This window comes from Amblyraja radiata, chromosome 7, assembly GCF_010909765.2.
Source record: "Amblyraja radiata isolate CabotCenter1 chromosome 7, sAmbRad1.1.pri, whole genome shotgun sequence".
Taxonomy (NCBI): domain Eukaryota; kingdom Metazoa; phylum Chordata; class Chondrichthyes; order Rajiformes; family Rajidae; genus Amblyraja; species Amblyraja radiata.
In genome coordinates, this window is record NC_045962.1 from 86,216,412 (window position 1) to 86,229,952 (window position 13,541).

Consider the following 13,541-nt stretch of genomic DNA (forward strand, 5'->3'; position numbering starts at 1 on the left):
TTGAATGGCGGTGCTGGATTGAAGGGCCAAATGGCTTACTCCTGCACCTATTTTCTATAGGCAAGTATTTCTTACTTTATTGAATTAGTTATTACAATGGCCTGGATTAAGAGATCATTAATTTAGCAAGTACAAAACTCAACTGGCTCACGACCATCTTCTACAGAAAGAAACATCAGCTTGGACATTCATGACGTCAGATCCTTTTTTAAAGGGTTGACTCTCATTAGGGAGAATTGCAATTGCAGTAGATTGCAAATTATCTTAATTGCGATCATTTGACCAATCTGCAGTGTAGGCCTTTCAACAGCTGTATAAATAAGACACCATGGCAGTTGATTATTGTTGATAGCTTTTTTGTCTTATTCCCCAAACTGGGATCATTTTCTTCCCCACAGCAGCCACCTCAGAGAGAGGGAAAGAAAGACATTTCAAAATGGTGAGTGTGTTCAAAATGGCCAAAATCTAGTTCAGTTGAGTTTAGAAGAATGAGGGAGGAGGGAGGGAGGGAGGGAGGGGGGGGGGGGACCTCATTGAAACATACAGAATAATGAAAGGCCTGGATAGAGTAGATGTTATATTTGTGAATGTTCCTTGTGTTTTATGACGAGCTGGGTTCATATGAGATAAGTTCAAAGAGACTGCATGAAACTGCAGAGTTGTAGATGCAGCCCAGTCCATCGCGCGGATAGGTATCTAATCTGTCGGAAGGAACTGCAGTTGCTGGTTTAAACTGAAGATGGACACAAAAAGCTGGAGTAACTCAGCCGGACAGGCAGTGTCCCTGGGGAGAAGGAATGGGTGACGTTTTGGGTCGAGACCCTTCTTTTAGACGAGGAATGGAAACGAGATCTAGACTATGTGAGAGAGAGATGTAGAACAATGAATGAAAGATATGCAAAAAAGCAATGATAAAGGAAACGGGCCATGGTTGGCTGTATGCCGGGTGAAAACGAGAAGCTGGTGCGACTTGGCTGGGGGAGGGATAGGGAGAGAGGGAATGCCGGGGCTACTTGAAGTGAGAGAAATCAATATTCATACCACTGGGCTGTAAGCTGCCCAAGCGAAATATGAGATGCTGTTCCTCCAATTTGTGTTTAACCTAAAAGGCCTATCCCACTGTACGAGATAATTCAAAAGTTCTAAAAAAAAAATCAAACTCGTGGTAAGTACGTGGAATGTACGTTGCGGGTACGTCGGAGCTCGGGGTGTCTCTTAGCGGCTCGTAACGCTAACGGCAGGTACTCAGGAATCGCGATAAGCTCGTGAAGCTTTTTCAGCGCTGTAGAAAAATGTCCACGAGAGCCCCGAGTCCCTACGAACGGCTATTACCGTAATTCACCGAGTTCGAATCGGGGGAAACTCGGGAGAACTCTTGAATAACCTCGTACAGTGGGACAGCCCCTTCACTCTGACAATGGAGGAGACCGAGGACAGAAAGGTCAGTGTGGGAATGGGAAGGAGAATTAAAATGTCCAGCAACCGGAAGATCAGGTTGGTTCAGGCGGACTGAGCGGAGGTGTCCAGCGAAACGATCGCCCAGTTTGCGTTTGGTCTCGCCGATGTATAAGAGACCACATCTTGAACAACGGATACAGTAGATGGGGTTGGAGGAGGTGCAAGTGAACCTCCGCCTAACCTGAAAGGACTGTCGGGGTCCCTGGACAGAGTCGAGGGAGGCGGTATTGGGGCAGGTGTTGTATCTTCTGTGGTTGCGGGGGAGGGGGTGGTTTGGTTGGGAAGGGATGAGTTAACCAGGGAGTTGCGGAGGGAACGGTCTCTGTGGAAAGGGGTGGAGATGGGAAGATGTGTCTAGTGGCGGGATCCCGTTGGAGGTGGTGAAAATGTCGGAGGATTATGTATTGTATGCATAGGGGTGATGGGGTGGAAGGGAAAGACCGGGGGACTCTGCTTCTGTGACAAGGGGGAGCAAGGGCGGAGCTGCGGGATACCGAGGAGACACGAGTGAGGGCCTTATCTACGATGGGAGAGGGGAACCCCCATTCCCTAAAGAATGAGGCCATCCCATTCCCAGATCCTCATCTTCGGCGTAGATGGGGGAATTAATAGGGAGATAACTAATCTCCTCTGCCTGCATGTGATGCATATCCCATCACACTGTGTATTCAAGTGTCTATCTTAAAAACCTCTAAACATAGACATAGAAACATAGAAAATAGGTGCAGGAGTAGGCCATTCGGCCCTTCGAGCCTGCGCCGCCATTCAATATGATCATGGCTGATCATCCAACTCGGTATCCTGTGCCTGCCTTCTCTCCATACCCCCTGATCCCAAGGGCCACATCTAACTCCCTCTTAAATGTAGCCAATGAACTGGCCTCAACTACCTTCTGTGGCAGAGAATTCCACAGATTCACCACTCTTTGTGTGAAAAATGATTTTCTCATCTCGGTCCTAAAAGACTTCCCCCTTATCCTTAAACTGTGACCCCTTGTTCTGGACTTCCCCAACATCGGGAATAATCTTCCTGCAGCTAGCCTGTCCAACCCCTTACGAATTTTGTAAGTTCCCCCTCAATCTTCTAAATTCTAGCGAGTATAAGCCGAGTCTATCCAGTCTTTCTTCATATGAAAGTCCTGCGATCCCAGGAATCAGTCTGGTGAACCTTCTCTGTATTCCCTCTATGGCAAGAATGTCTTTCCTCTGATAAGGAGACCAAAACTGTATGCAATACTCGAGGTGTGGTCTCACCAAGACCCTGTACAACTGCAGTAGAGCCTCCCTGCTCTTATACTCAAATCCTTTTGCCACTATTTAAAGTGCCACTATTGCTTCCACGCTCCCCAACATTGACTCCATTCTACCCTTCACGCTGCCATGGAAAAACAGCCAACATGTCCCACCCACCCTGGTCATTCCTTTTCCCCTACACCCGTCCGGCAGAAGATGCAGGACCTGACTCGGGGGACAGCTTCTTCCCCTCTGCAAAAGGTTTCTGAACGATCCTTCCATAAGCTAAGGTACTGTCCGATTCACCTCTACCTCATTGCGGACATTGGACTTTGTCTCTGGAACTGATGCGCTACAATGCTGAGAACTATATTCTACACTCTTTGCCCAACCTGTTGGACTGGAGTTTGACTTGATTGTATATACGTATAGTATAATCTGATTGGATTAACAAAGCCTTTCACTCTTCCTTGGGTACACATGTTATTAATAAATCCAAACCTAAAGATGTTTTCTTAATGTGGTAAAGTAAGTTTAGTTTATTGTCCCGTGTACCGAGGTACAGTGAAAAGCTTTTTGTTGCGGGCTATCCAGCCAGCAGAAAGACAATACATGATTACACTCGAGCCGTTTATGGTGTGATAAGGGAATAACATTTAGAGCCAGGTGAGAAATGTTACATAGAAACATAGAAAATAGGTGCAGGAGGAGGCCATTCGGCCCTTCGAGCCAGCACCAACATTCATTGTGATCATGGCTGATCGTCCCCCATCAATAATCCGTGCCTGCCTTCTCCCCATATCCCTTGACTCCACTAGCCCCTAGAGCTCTATCTAACTCTCTTAAATCCATCCAGTGATTTGGCCTCCACTGCCCTCTGTGGCAGGGAATTCCATAAATTCACAACTCTCTGGGTGAAAAGTTTTTTCTCAGTCTTAAATGACCTCCCCTTTATTCTAAGACTGTGGCCCCTGGTTCTGGACTCGCCCAACATTGGGAACATTGTCCAGTCCTTTTATAATTTTACATGTTTCTATAAGATCCCCCTCATCCTTCTAAACTCGAGTGAATATAAGCCTAGTCTTTTCAATCTTTCCTCATATGACAGTCCCGCCATCCCAGGGATCAATCTCGTGAACCTACGCTGCACTGCCTCAATCACACGGACGTCCTTCCTCAAATTAGGAGACTAAAACTGTACACAATACTCCAGATGTGGTCTCACCAGAGCCCTATACAACTGCAGAATGGGCGGGTAAATGTATAACTTGGCCCCAGTGGGTGTAGGGTGGTGTTAATGTGCGGGGATCGCTGGTCGGCGTGAACCCGTTGGGCTGAAGGGCCTGTTTCCGTGTTGTATCGACACTAAACTAAACATTATACTCTTATCCTGTACACTGTGGATGGCTTGATTGTAATCATGTATAGTCTTTTCACTGACTGTATAGCAGGCAACAAAAAAGCTGGATGGAGTAAATGTGGAGAGGATGTTTCCACTAGTGGGAGAGTCCAGGACCAGAGACCGTAACTTCAATAAAAGGATGTACCTTTAGAAAGGAGATGAGGAGGGATTTCTTTAGTTAGAGGGTGGTGAATCTGTGGAATTCATTGCCACAGACGGCTGTGGAGGCCAAGTCAATGGATATTTTTAAGGCAGAGATTGACAGATTCTTGATTAGTACGGGCGTATCGGGGGTTATGGGGAGAAGGCAGAATAGTTTTGTTTATTGTCGCTTGTACCGAGGTACAGCAAAGCTTTTTGTTGTTGCGTGCTAACCAGTCAGCGGAAAGACAATACATGATTACAATCGAGCCGTCCACAGTGTACAGATACATGATAAGGGAATAACGTTTAGTGCAAGGTAAAGCCAGCAAAGTCCGATCAAGGATAGTCTGAGAGTCACCAATGAGGTAGATAGTAGTTCAGGACTGCTCTCTGGTTGTGGTAGGATGGTTCATTTGCCTGATAACAGCTGGGAATGGGGTTGAGAGGGAAAGATAGATTAGCCCTTTTTAAATGGCGGAATAGACTTGTTCCTGGAATTGTTGACATAGAAACATAGACAATAGGTGCAGGAGTAGGCCATTCGGCCCTTCGAGCCTGCACCGCCATTCAATATGATCATGGCTAATCATCCAACTCAGTATCCTGTACCTGCCTTCTCTCCATACCCCCTGATCCCTTTAGCCACAAGGGCCACATCTAACTCCCTCTTAAATATAGCCAATGAACTGGCCTCAACTACCTTCTGTGGCAGAGAGTTCCACAGATTCACCACTCTCTGTGTCCTAAAAGATTTCCCCCTTATCCTTAAACTGTGACCCCTTGTCCTGGACTTCCCCAACATCGGGAACAATCTTCCTGCATCTAGCCCGTCCAACCCCTTAAGAATTTTGTAAGTTAACTTTTCTCTGTACCTCGGTACATGTGACAAACTAAACTGTGTGGAATGTTCTAATTCCTTCCACCAGCGAGAGTGTATCTCCATCCATATTGGCCAGGCCGGAGTCCAGATGGGCAATGCATGCTGGGAGCTCTACTGCCTGGAACATGGCATCCAGCCCGACGGCTACAGACCAGACGGCAGCAGCACTGGCGGGACAGACGGCTCCTTCAACACCTTCTTCTGCGAGACGTCGGCTGGGAAACACGTGCCCAGGGCCATCTTTGTGGATCCAGAACCCTCTGTGATCGGTAATCAAGGCAATCAAAATGGTAGAAACAATGATGTATTCAAGAGAGAGCGATATATAGCTCTGTATAATACGAGGAAGGACATTCTTGCTATTGAGGGAGTGCAGCGTAGGTTTACAAGGTTAATTCCCGGGGTGGCGGGACTGTGTTATGCTGAGAGAATGGAGCGGCTGGGCTTGTACACTCTGGAGTTTAGAAGGATGAGAGGGTATCTTATTGAAACATAAGATTATTAAGGGTTTGGACAGGCTAGAGGCAGGAAACATGTTCCCGATGTTGGGGGAGTCCAGAACCAAGGGCCACAGTTTAAGAATAAGGAGTAAGCCATTTAGAATGGAGACGAGGAAACACTTTTTCTCACAGAGAGTTGTGAGTCTGTGGAATTCTCTGCCTCAGAGGGCGGTGGAGGCCGGTTCTCTGGAAACTTTCAAGAGCTCTTAAAGAGAGCGGAGTCAGAAACATTTTCTATGTTTCTATTCGGCCCTTCGAGCCACCACCGCCATTCAATGTGATCATGGCTGATCATCCACAATCAGTACCCCGTTCCTGCCTTCTCCCCATATCCCCTGACTCCGCTATCTTTAAGAGCCCTATCTAGCTCTCTTGAAGGTATCCAGAGAACCGGCCTCCACCGCCCTCTGAGGCAGAGAATTCCACAGACTCACAACTGTCTGTGTGATAACATTTAGTGCAAGGTAAAGTCCAAACAGGGGGTCTCCAATGAGGTCGATCGTAGTTCAGGACCGCTCTCCAGTTGTTGGTAGGATGGTTCAGACGGCTGACAACAGCTGGGAAGAAACTGCCCCTGAATCTGGGGGTCGCCTTTAGATTTGTACAGTCTACGTAAATGGATATATGTAGTTCTACGGTTGAAGATCAAAGTTCAAATCTATTTGTCACATGAACCATAAGGTGTGATGAAATGTAATTTACCATGCTGCTGTTACAATTTAAAAAAAGGACACAATACACAACATAATTCAACACGGATATCCATCACAGCATTCTTCACTATGGTGGAAGGCAGTACAGTTCAGATCAGAACCTGCCTTAAGGCCGCATCTGGCCTTCTAGGCCATTAAGTGCGGCCTTTTGAATGACTCCAAATTTTGCCAAACAAATCCTTTTATTTTTATTCATATGTTTTTGTTTGTCTTTTATTATTTTTATTTAAATCTTAAAATGAACGGATTTAAAATACCAAGGAGTAGAGATTAAACAAAATGCGTGCTTTTCAACCACTTATTGCTGCAAATCGACATTCTCCTACCGAACCCAAATCAAGACTCCCTTGTGCCCCTGTCCAACTTAGGAAACCCGAACAGAAACCTCTGGAGACTTTGCGCCCCACCCAAGATTTCCGGGCGGTTCCCGGAGGTTGCAGGTGGTTGCCGGAGGTTGCAGGTAGTGGAAGCAGGTAGGGAGACTGACAAAAACCTCCGGGAACCGCACGGAAACCTTGGGTGGGGCGCAAAGTCTCCAGAGGTTTCCGTTCAGGTTTCCTAAGTGGGACAGAGGCATTATGGTCACAAATGGTCACGGATACCCATCTAGAAGATCGGCTGAAACTGCGTACCTCCATCTTGTGCAACCAAATATTCAAATGATTTCCCACAAAAAAATTACTTTGTTACAACAAAGTAATTAAAAGATTAGTTAACTTTAGAAATAATAAAATGTTTTCCTTTTCTTGAAGTTCGTACATGTATTTAGATTTTTATAAAATAATGTACATTTTGAAGTCTATCTAATTGAAATTTCTTGGATGCGGCCTTGTTAGATTACAGCTAACTTAATGCGGGATTCCAACATGAAAAAGTTCCCCACCCCTGGTTCAGACAGTCCTCCTCCCGCCTCCATTCTTCACCTGTGGTCGGGGCCCTGTCATTCACAATAACAGTGCTTGCTGCTCGGCTAAAACAAATTGTAATCGACTCCGACTATGTCTTCCTAACTCGCAGATCAGGTCCGTGTTGGTACCCACCGCCTGCTCTTCCACCCCAAGCAGCTCGTGACTGGGAAGGAAGATTCTGCCAACAACTACGCTCGTGGGCGCTACAGCGTCGGTATTGGGATGATAGAGCCCGTCTTGGATAGGATTCGGAAACTGGTACGGATATCATTTATGCTTAAGGGGCCTGTCCCACTGTACGAGCTAATTGAAGAGTTCTCCCGGGTTTCCCCTGATTCGAACTCGGAGAATTACGAGTAATGGCCGCTCGTAGGTACTCGGGGCTCTCGTGGACATTTTTCAACATGTTGAAAAATCTTCACCAGCTTTCCCGAGTACCCGCTGTTAGCGTTACGAGCCGCTAAGAGACGTCCCAAACATCCGACGTACCCGCTACGTACATTCTACGTGCTTACCACGAGTTTGATTTTTTTTTTTTTAAACTCGGGAGAGCTCTTGAATTAGCTCGTACAGTGGGACAGCCCCTTTAGGGAACAACTGCAGGGTCTGTCCCACTTGGCCATTTTTTTTCAGCGACTGCCGACATCATTGAGTGACTTATCAGGTCAACGGAAAATACGCGCCGTGATGACGTATATTGGCGCGCGCTTTTTTTTCAAGTGTCGCAACTTTTTTTTTGTCGCCGCTGGATTTTGAAATGTTCAAAACCTTTTGGCGACACTGATATGACGCCGGCAGTCGCCGAAAATAAAATCGCCAAGTGGGACAGGCCCTTGCAGATGCTGTTTTAAACCGAAGACACACACAAAACGCTAGAGTAACTCAGCGGTCTTACAGCGTGGAAACGGGGCGCTTCCGCCCAACTTGTCCACAGCGGCCAACATGTCCCAGCTGCACTAGTCCCACCTGCCTGCATTTGGTCCATATCCCACCAAACCCCTTCCTATCTATCTTCCATCGAACATGTCCAAAGACAGGCAGCTCGGTTTGTTACTAATACCTATGTGTGTGAGAGAGAGAGAAGTGAGTGTTACCAAGCTTCTGAATTCACTGATCGGGGTGGAACCCTCTCCGAGACAGGCGTGAAGTTCGCCGTTTGACCTGTTTTTACAAAATGTTAAATGGTCAGCTCTGACCTTCCTTCCATCGAGGGGATTTATCGCAGTCGCTGCCTCAAAAAGGCTGGCAGTATCATCAAAGACCCACACCGTCCTGGCCACACACTCATCTCCCCGCTACCTTCAGGTAGAAGGTACAGGAGCCTGAAGACTGCAACAACCAGGTTCAGGAATAGCTACTTCCCCACAGCCATCAGGCTATTAAACCTGGCTCGGGCAAAACTCTGATTATTAACAACCCATTATCTGTTATTTGCACTTTATCAGTTTATTTATTCATGTGTGTATATATTTATATTATGGTATATGGACACACTGATTTGTTTTGTAGTCAATGCCTACTATGTTCTGTTGTGCTGAAGCAAAGCAAGAATTTCATTGTCCTATACAGGGACACATGACAATAAACTCACTTGAACTTGAACTTGATTACCAAACCTACACCAAACCCAAACCTATTAGGAGCAGACGAGGGAATTCGATCCAATTTGAGATACCAGCTACCAAGACACATGTGTACAGCAATTCGTTCTTCCCCCGCACAATTAAAGCATGGAATAGTCTCCACTCTACCATAGTTACCCAACCAAACGCAACTAAATTTAAGGTCGCTCTTCTCCAAAAACCCTTTTTTGCTTAAGTCCACCCTCCGCCACCTCCAGTTTAAATTGCATTAGGAATATTTTGTTGGTCCAAGAAACCACCCGTGTAACTGTTTCATAAATGTTGGAATAGTCCCCGCCTCAACTACCTCTTCTGGCAGCTTCCATAGACCCACAACACTTGGTGTGAAAAAGGTACCCCTCAGATTCCCATTAAATCTTTTCCCCTTCATCTTAAACTAATGTCCTCTGGTCCTTGATTCCCCTACTCTAGCCAAGAGACTCTTGTGCGTCTACCCGATCTATTCCCCTCATGATTTTATACACCTCTATAAGATCACCCCTCATCCTCCTGCGCACCAAGGTATAGAGACCCAGCCTACTCAACCTCTCCCTATAGCTCACACCATCTAGTACTGACATCATCCTCGTAAATCTTCCCTGCACGCATTTCAGCTTGTTCTATTAGGCAACTGGTGTGGCCAACTTTCTCACTCCCAGATAAGGGACAAAAGTTCAAACTACGGGACAAATTCCCGACGGCAATTCGTTGACCGACTCGGCCGTGGCTGGATGAATGATGAGTTGGCCCGGGTGCTGGACTGCACACAAAGCCCAGCCGGCGGGCCAGCTGAGGAGGTTTGGCCCAGTCACTGGACTTTGCGCACAACGTCGACCCGAAACGTCACCTATTCCTTCGCTCCATGGAGGCTGCCTCACCCGCTGAGTTTCTCCAGCATCTTTGTCTACCTTTGATTGTTCCAGCATCTGCAGTTCCTTCTTAAACACAACGAGTCATAGAGAGTGACCCTTTGACCCACACTAACCAACATGTCCCATCTACGAATGAAGATAGACACAAAGTGCCGGAGTAACTCAGCGAGTCAGGCAGCGTCTGCAGAGAACGTGGATAGGTGACGTTTCACAGAGTGCGGGAGTAACTCAGCGGGTCAGGCAGCGTCTGCGGAGAACGTGGATAGGTGACGTTTCACAGAGTGCTGGAGTAACTCAGCGGGTCAGGCAGCATCTGTGGAGAACATGGATAGGTGACGTTTCACAGAGTGCTGGAGTAACTCAGCGGGTCAGGCAGCATCTGTGGAGTGAAGGAAATAGGCAACGTTTTGGGCCGAAACCCGGAAGGGTTTCAGCCCGAAACGTTGCCTATTTCTAAAAGAGTTTTGGCCCGATACGATGCTGGTTCATTATGATGATAGACACAAAATGCTGGAGTAACTCAGCGGGTCAGGCAGCATCTGTGGAGAACATGGATAGGTGACGTTTCACAGAGTGCTGGAGTAATTCAACGGGTCAGGCAGCATCTGTAGGTATGTTACAATACTTACCTTCAGCAGCGCTGCAATTCTGCCACTGGCCGTGTGCGCGATTTTGGCGCCTTTGTGGAGGGGCGGGGTTAAAACACGTTTTTTTTCTTACCTTGTCCTGGATTATATTTGGTTGGAGTGCAAGCTTTTGCTGAAGAATCGTTCCGACGGGCATTCTGTGTAAATCGCATGACTAGTTCAGTGTTGGAGTAATTTTAAAATCAGCTTCTAAAGCCGTCAACGCCGACAATGGGGACGGATTTCATGTAGGTGACAGGTAAACGAAAGCCGTTTATTTTTATGTATAAAAGTGGTCCTTAAGATGCCTTTAGTTCACATTTTAAGTTGCGAAACGGTGATTTAGTCCCCATACCAACCGGCAATATTTTTCATGCCGATATCGGGGTCTAAATCACTGTAAACCGCAACGTTCCAAATGATCGCGTTCCAGAAAAACCCACTCGCAAGTTGATTTAAATGGCCATTAATTTACAGGTATTAAACATTAAATTCCTTCCATTTGGCCTATAAATCTATGACAATGAGATTTTAAAATTATGTTATATTGTGAATTCTTGTGTGAATGTTATTTGGACACTTATTTAAAAATGTTAATCTATTTTTAAGAAATTGATAGATGTTTAGATCTAGTTATTGAATTTTGTAATTAGCTACAATTAGGTAACTAACTAATTATATGCTTTAATTTCAAGTCATCTAAGTAAGATTGTTTCATATTTGTTTCAGAATGCTTCAATCTATAATAACTGAAAATTTATTTCAGTTCTCTTAATTTTTAAGAAAGTTATGGCCATTTGACTGTCCTCGATCACAGCTTTTGTGTTAAGTCAATGGAAAAGCAATAGGGAACAAGATGCTAATTTCCGAGTATGAAAATGGCCATAACTTTTTAAATACTAAAGATATGAAAGTGAATTGAGTATCAAATTAAACTTCTTTTTATGCTTTATCTGATAAATGGGATAAATTACAGACTTGATTTTTTAAATCTCAAAATTTTATAACATTGTGGAGAACATGGATAGGTGACATTTCACAGAGTGCTGGAGTAACTCAGCGGGTCATACAGCATATCTGGATAAAAGGAATAGGCGACGTTTCAGATTGAGATCCTTCTGTTTGGGAGGGGGGGAAACTAGAGGTATGGGAAGGTTTCAGAACCAAACATAATCTGCATCAATGATTCAGGAAATGTGGAACCCACAATGGAATAAGTCCCACCTGCCTGCGTTTGGCCCATAGCCCTCTAAACCCGTTCTATTCATCAATCTTAGAAGTAACTGGGGTGTTTTTTTATCTTCCCAGGCTGACCAGTGCACGGGTCTCCAAGGCTTCCTGGTGTTCCATAGCTTTGGTGGAGGTACTGGTTCTGGCTTCACCTCCCTGCTGATGGACCGTCTGACTGCCGACTACAGCAAGAAGTCCAAGCTGGAGTTCTGCATCTACCCGGCTCCACGGATCTCCACCGCTGTAGTGGAGCCCTACAACTCCATCCTGACCACCAGCACCACCCTGGACCACACTGACTGCTCCTTCATGGTGGATAATGAAGCCATCTACGACATCTGCCAGAAGCACCTGGGCGTCGAGTGTCCAGGCTACGTGAACCTCAACAGGCTCATTGGCCAGATCGTCTCGTCGATCACCACCTCCCTCCGCTTTGACGGGGCCCTGAACGTGGATCTGATAGAATTCCAGACCAACTTGGTGCCCTATCCCCGAATCCACTTCCCCCTGGTCACCTACGCCCCGGTCATCTCGGCCGAGAAGGCTCACCATGAACAAATGTCCGTGGCCGAGATCACCAAGTCTTGCTTTGAGCCGGCCAACCAGATGGTCAAGTGCGACCCTCGCTATGGCAAGTACATGGCTTGTTGTCTGCTTTACCGCGGTGATGTGGTGCCAAAGGACGTCAACGCTGCCATTGGTGCCATCAAGACCAAACGAACCATCCAGTTTGTGGACTGGTGCCCGACTGGGTTCAAGTTTGGCATCAACTACCAGCCTCCCACTGCGGTGCCCGGTGGTGACCTGGCCAAGGTGCAGCGTGCAGTGTGTATGCTGAGCAACACCACTGCCATCGCTGAGGCTTGGGCACGGCTCGACCACAAGTTTGACCTGATGTACGCCAAGCGCGCCTTCGTGCATTGGTACGTGGGGGAGGGGATGGAGGAGGGAGAGTTCTCCGAGGCCCGTGAAGACATGGCAGCCTTGGAGAAGGATTACGAGGAGGTTGGAGCTGACAGCACAAACAATGCTAATGAAGGAGAGGAATTCTGAGTCACTCCCAACCCTGGCCTTGAAGAGGTGATGGAGGAATTCTGACCTATTTAAATTTGAGCTTATTCTAGTTCCACTCCAATTTATGTAAGACTCATTTGAATTTGTCAGCTTCATTCATTTAAATGTTTGACCTCAACCCTCATCCTTCAGTAGACGAGATAATGGGGAAATGGTTTGGATTTCAATTATCTGTACTGCCTTCGATCTAAGTCTGCCAATTATTTGATGAATAGAAAGCATGGGCTGTGCAAAATAATTTGGTTTTGCTAATTTATCATTCCTGGAAGCACAAAGAAAGGTCTATCTCCATTGAGCTGTTGACATCTGGAAGCCATCTTGGAGATCTGACCATCTAACCTGCTGCTGGGTGTTAGTGTTTGAACTTCTTGATTGGATTAAGAACATGTAACAAGTCCCGTTGTATCTCATGATGGTTGCCACTATGGAATAGGATGGAGATAAACTGCACTAACAGTATGGAGGTAAAATCTGAACACTCAACGCATTGGAAGTATGTCTTCCCAGTATACTAGCTTCCATGTGACAGATCAAAATTCCAACATTAATGCCAAAAGCTTTGTCCATTTTCCCAGAGGAAAAATTGAGATGTATAAATGTTGAAGTTATTAAAATTTGCACCTTCTGTACTGACTGTTTTTGGATTTTTAATTATTGATCTCCTTTTAAAAAAAAAAAAAAAAAAAGATTATTATTTCAGATAGACAAAAGTGCTGGAGAAACTCAGCGGGTGCGGCAGCATCTAAGGAGCGAAGGAAATGGGCAACGTTCCGGGCCGAAACCTTTCTTCAGACTGATGTAGGGTGGGGGGGGGGGGGGGGGTTGAATGGGGAGAAAAAAAGGAAAAGGAGGAGCCCGAGGGCTGAGGGGGAGCTGAGAA

The 13,541-nt window shown here is 46.2% G+C and overlaps 1 protein-coding gene across 1 annotated transcript; it reads left to right on the top strand.

The window, feature by feature from the left end:
- Positions 1 to 927: 927 nt before the first annotated feature.
- Positions 928 to 12,657, top strand: LOC116974906 (tubulin alpha-8 chain-like). The gene is made up of 4 exons (XM_033023515.1): positions 928 to 963; positions 5,163 to 5,385; positions 7,347 to 7,495; positions 11,666 to 12,657. Exons 1-4 carry the CDS (start codon positions 928 to 930, stop codon positions 12,638 to 12,640), a joined length of 1,383 nt encoding a protein of 460 aa, XP_032879406.1. The 3' UTR covers positions 12,641 to 12,657.
- The last annotated feature ends 884 nt before the right edge of the window (positions 12,658 to 13,541 follow it).

Bases quoted from the DNA above. Each gene is read 5' to 3' on its own strand.
- LOC116974906 (XM_033023515.1), top strand. From the start codon at position 928: ATGGTTGGCTGTATGCCGGGTGAAAACGAGAAGCTG. The intron at 964-5,162 runs GTGCGACTTGGC...TCCTTCCACCAG, and splicing joins CGGGTGAAAACGAGAAGCTG to CGAGAGTGTATCTCCATCCA. The intron at 7,496-11,665 runs GTACGGATATCA...TTATCTTCCCAG, and splicing joins TGGATAGGATTCGGAAACTG to GCTGACCAGTGCACGGGTCT.